The 2,664-nt window shown below is 34.6% G+C and overlaps 1 protein-coding gene across 1 annotated transcript in view; it reads right to left on the bottom strand.

The window, feature by feature from the left end:
- Positions 1-407: 407 nt before the first annotated feature.
- LOC119583211 (autophagy-related protein 13-like) overlaps positions 408-2,664 on the bottom strand; it is a 17,291-nt gene continuing 15,034 nt past the window's right edge. Inside the window, exon 9 of the mRNA XM_037931692.1 lies at positions 408-1,921. Coding sequence (XP_037787620.1) covers positions 1,703-1,921 — 219 coding nt within the window. The 3' untranslated portion in view covers positions 408-1,702. The remainder of the gene's footprint in view (positions 1,922-2,664) is intronic.

Below are 2,664 nucleotides of genomic sequence, written 5' to 3'. Positions count from 1 at the left end.
CATGTAAAAAAAAAAAAAAGAAAAAAAAAATATATATATAGTACACATAAACACATACATGTTTTACCAATGGAAGTGTGTTTACATATGTGTGTGTGTGTGTGTGTGTGTGTGTGTGTGTGTGTGTGTGTGTGTGTGTGTGTGTGTGTGTGTGTGTGTGTGTGTGTGTGTGTGTGTGTGTGTGTGTGTGGAGAGAGAGAGAGAGAGAGAGAGAGAGAGAGAGAGAGAGAGAGAGAGAGAGAGAGAGAGAGAGAGAGAGAGAGAGAGAGAGAGAGAGAGGGGGGGGGGGGGAGGAGAGGGGGAGAGAGAGAGAGAGAGAGAGAGAGAGAGAGAGAGAGAGGAGAGAGAGGAGGAGAGAGAGAGAGAGAGAGAGAGAGAGAGAGAGAGAGAGGAGAGAGAGAGAGAGAGAGAGAGAGAGAGAGAGAGAGAGAGAGAGAAACAGACAGAGGGAGAGGGAGAGAGGGAGAATGAAAGTGTGTCTGTGTGATATATATAAGAAAAAAATAATAGCATTAATAATATTCCTTTATCTACTGATATATGACAAAGTTGCTTAAACCCACTAATGCTGGATAAATGTGCTGTTCACTGGGATGTTTTATTGATTCTGTTTACACAGATGGACTTTACAAGTGCTTGGTCACTAGGGCTTTCCTAAATCTTCATGTGTAGAGTCTTATTTGTATTATTATTATTATCATTATTAAAATAATTAGTCACACCATCACAATAAAAAATTAAAACTTTTCTGAACAAACACTCAAGAAAATGGAGTAAACAAAGAAGCTTATGTACTGACTCCTAGATGGCTGAGTGCATCCGTGAGTACACAAAATTATTAAACCATCTACAGTGGACAGCACATGTATACATACACTCGTGGTGTCAGAGGGTTGATACATAAAATAAAGTACATTATCCTCAATGAATAAAAAAGGAATAGAATTAAAAAAATCATCCCTTCAATTTAGCGGTTTCAAATAAAATAAGAATTAATAATCTCAACTAAAAATTGGTGTTTGCAGTTTCTGTTCAACATGACTTGTACATCAACTCAATGCATTCTTTGTCATGTGTCATTACAGCATAATGTAATGAGGTTTATTAGCAAATCATACTTTTTTCGTCTTGCATGGTCTAAATTGAGCCTTTGTGTCGAGTCAGTGTGAAATCAATAACTTTACACTGACTCTAAAATATTTTCTCTTTAGATGGTGATACCTTGTAGTCCGAAATTTGATATACTTTTTTTCTCCAAAACTGTCAAAAAAGTATAGATTTAAAAAGGATTTAATCTGTGTTTATATGAAAAGTTAGTATATATATATTGCAGTTTTTGGATGGATTTAGTTGCCTGTGTCAACAACATAAATATGAGAATCAGAAAAAAGAAAGAAAGAAAAAGAGAAATTATTAGACATGACTAAGTAATAATAATAAAAAAAAATTAATAGATTTTCTATATAATACAGCACTATTATGACATTATCAAACACACATCAGGACTTATATATATATATATATTCTTTTATGGGGGGAGGGTCAATGGGGCTAAACCTGCAACAATTAATATGATGACCACATACTGCTACAAACTTAAATGTAACTTCTGCAAAAATGATCTAGTCATTATATTCATGATGAAGAAAAGCAAATCCCATAATAAATACACATATTAAAAGTACTACAGTTTGGTGCCACCTCAGTCAGGGCTGTTTGGACTATTATCCGAGTGGAAAGACTTTACTAATTCATCGTATTCTTCCATGTTCGCCTCAAAGCTCAGGAGCTGTTCAGTGAGGTCACTGATTTCGTCTTCTGGGGTATCAGCAAACATACGGAGGGGGGGTGCACTTCGACACTCTCGGTAGAATGCACCTAGGTCATTTCCTGTTCCGCAAGTCCCACCAAATGGTGTTTTCTGGAAAAGGGAATATATCCATGTATTTGCATGTTCACTAACTGTCCAAACCACTCAGTTTTCCTTATGTGTATATTAATAAACAGCCAAATTACTGTTAATCTATGAATACAAAGAAAGGTTTACCTTCACACAATAAAATAATTATTCAAAATATAAATGAATCCTACTTTCATATTCACCTGTTTCATTAAAAGTAGACATCCTTCAAAACCAAGGCCCAATATATAGTTTTTACTGGGACACTTATAGTTTTTACTGTAGGACAAACTTCTCACATCATAATGAAACCAAGAAGCTACTCAATATGACAGTGTATAACATTTTAAGAATATTTTTCATTTACATAAATACACTGACCATTATCCTGCTGATGCCAGAACATCCATTGCAGTTTTGTTTTATTTACCTTGTTTACACATAAATGGCTCAAGAATTGCTAAGTTACCAAAGCATTAATTGCTGATCTCACCCACTGACTCTAATTCCTTGAATGATACTAATGATAAAACATAAAAATGTATTATAATACAATAAAATAAAATCTCTTTTCATAAGAAATTTGGGGAATAAGGTAAACAGGTGAGATCAAGTAGGCCTAATATCTGACTACTTGGAGACTCAAGCGCTTGTGAAACCATCGATGTGTAAAGAGAATTAAGAACAAATAAAATAAATTTGTCTGGCAAGAATAGTATATGCAAGATAAAGGTCATGACAACAGAAACAAATCAAGCAAAATG

Source organism: Penaeus monodon, chromosome 2 (genome assembly GCF_015228065.2).
Source record: "Penaeus monodon isolate SGIC_2016 chromosome 2, NSTDA_Pmon_1, whole genome shotgun sequence".
NCBI lineage: Eukaryota > Metazoa > Arthropoda > Malacostraca > Decapoda > Penaeidae > Penaeus > Penaeus monodon.
This window is presented reverse-complemented; position numbering and strand designations above follow the sequence as displayed.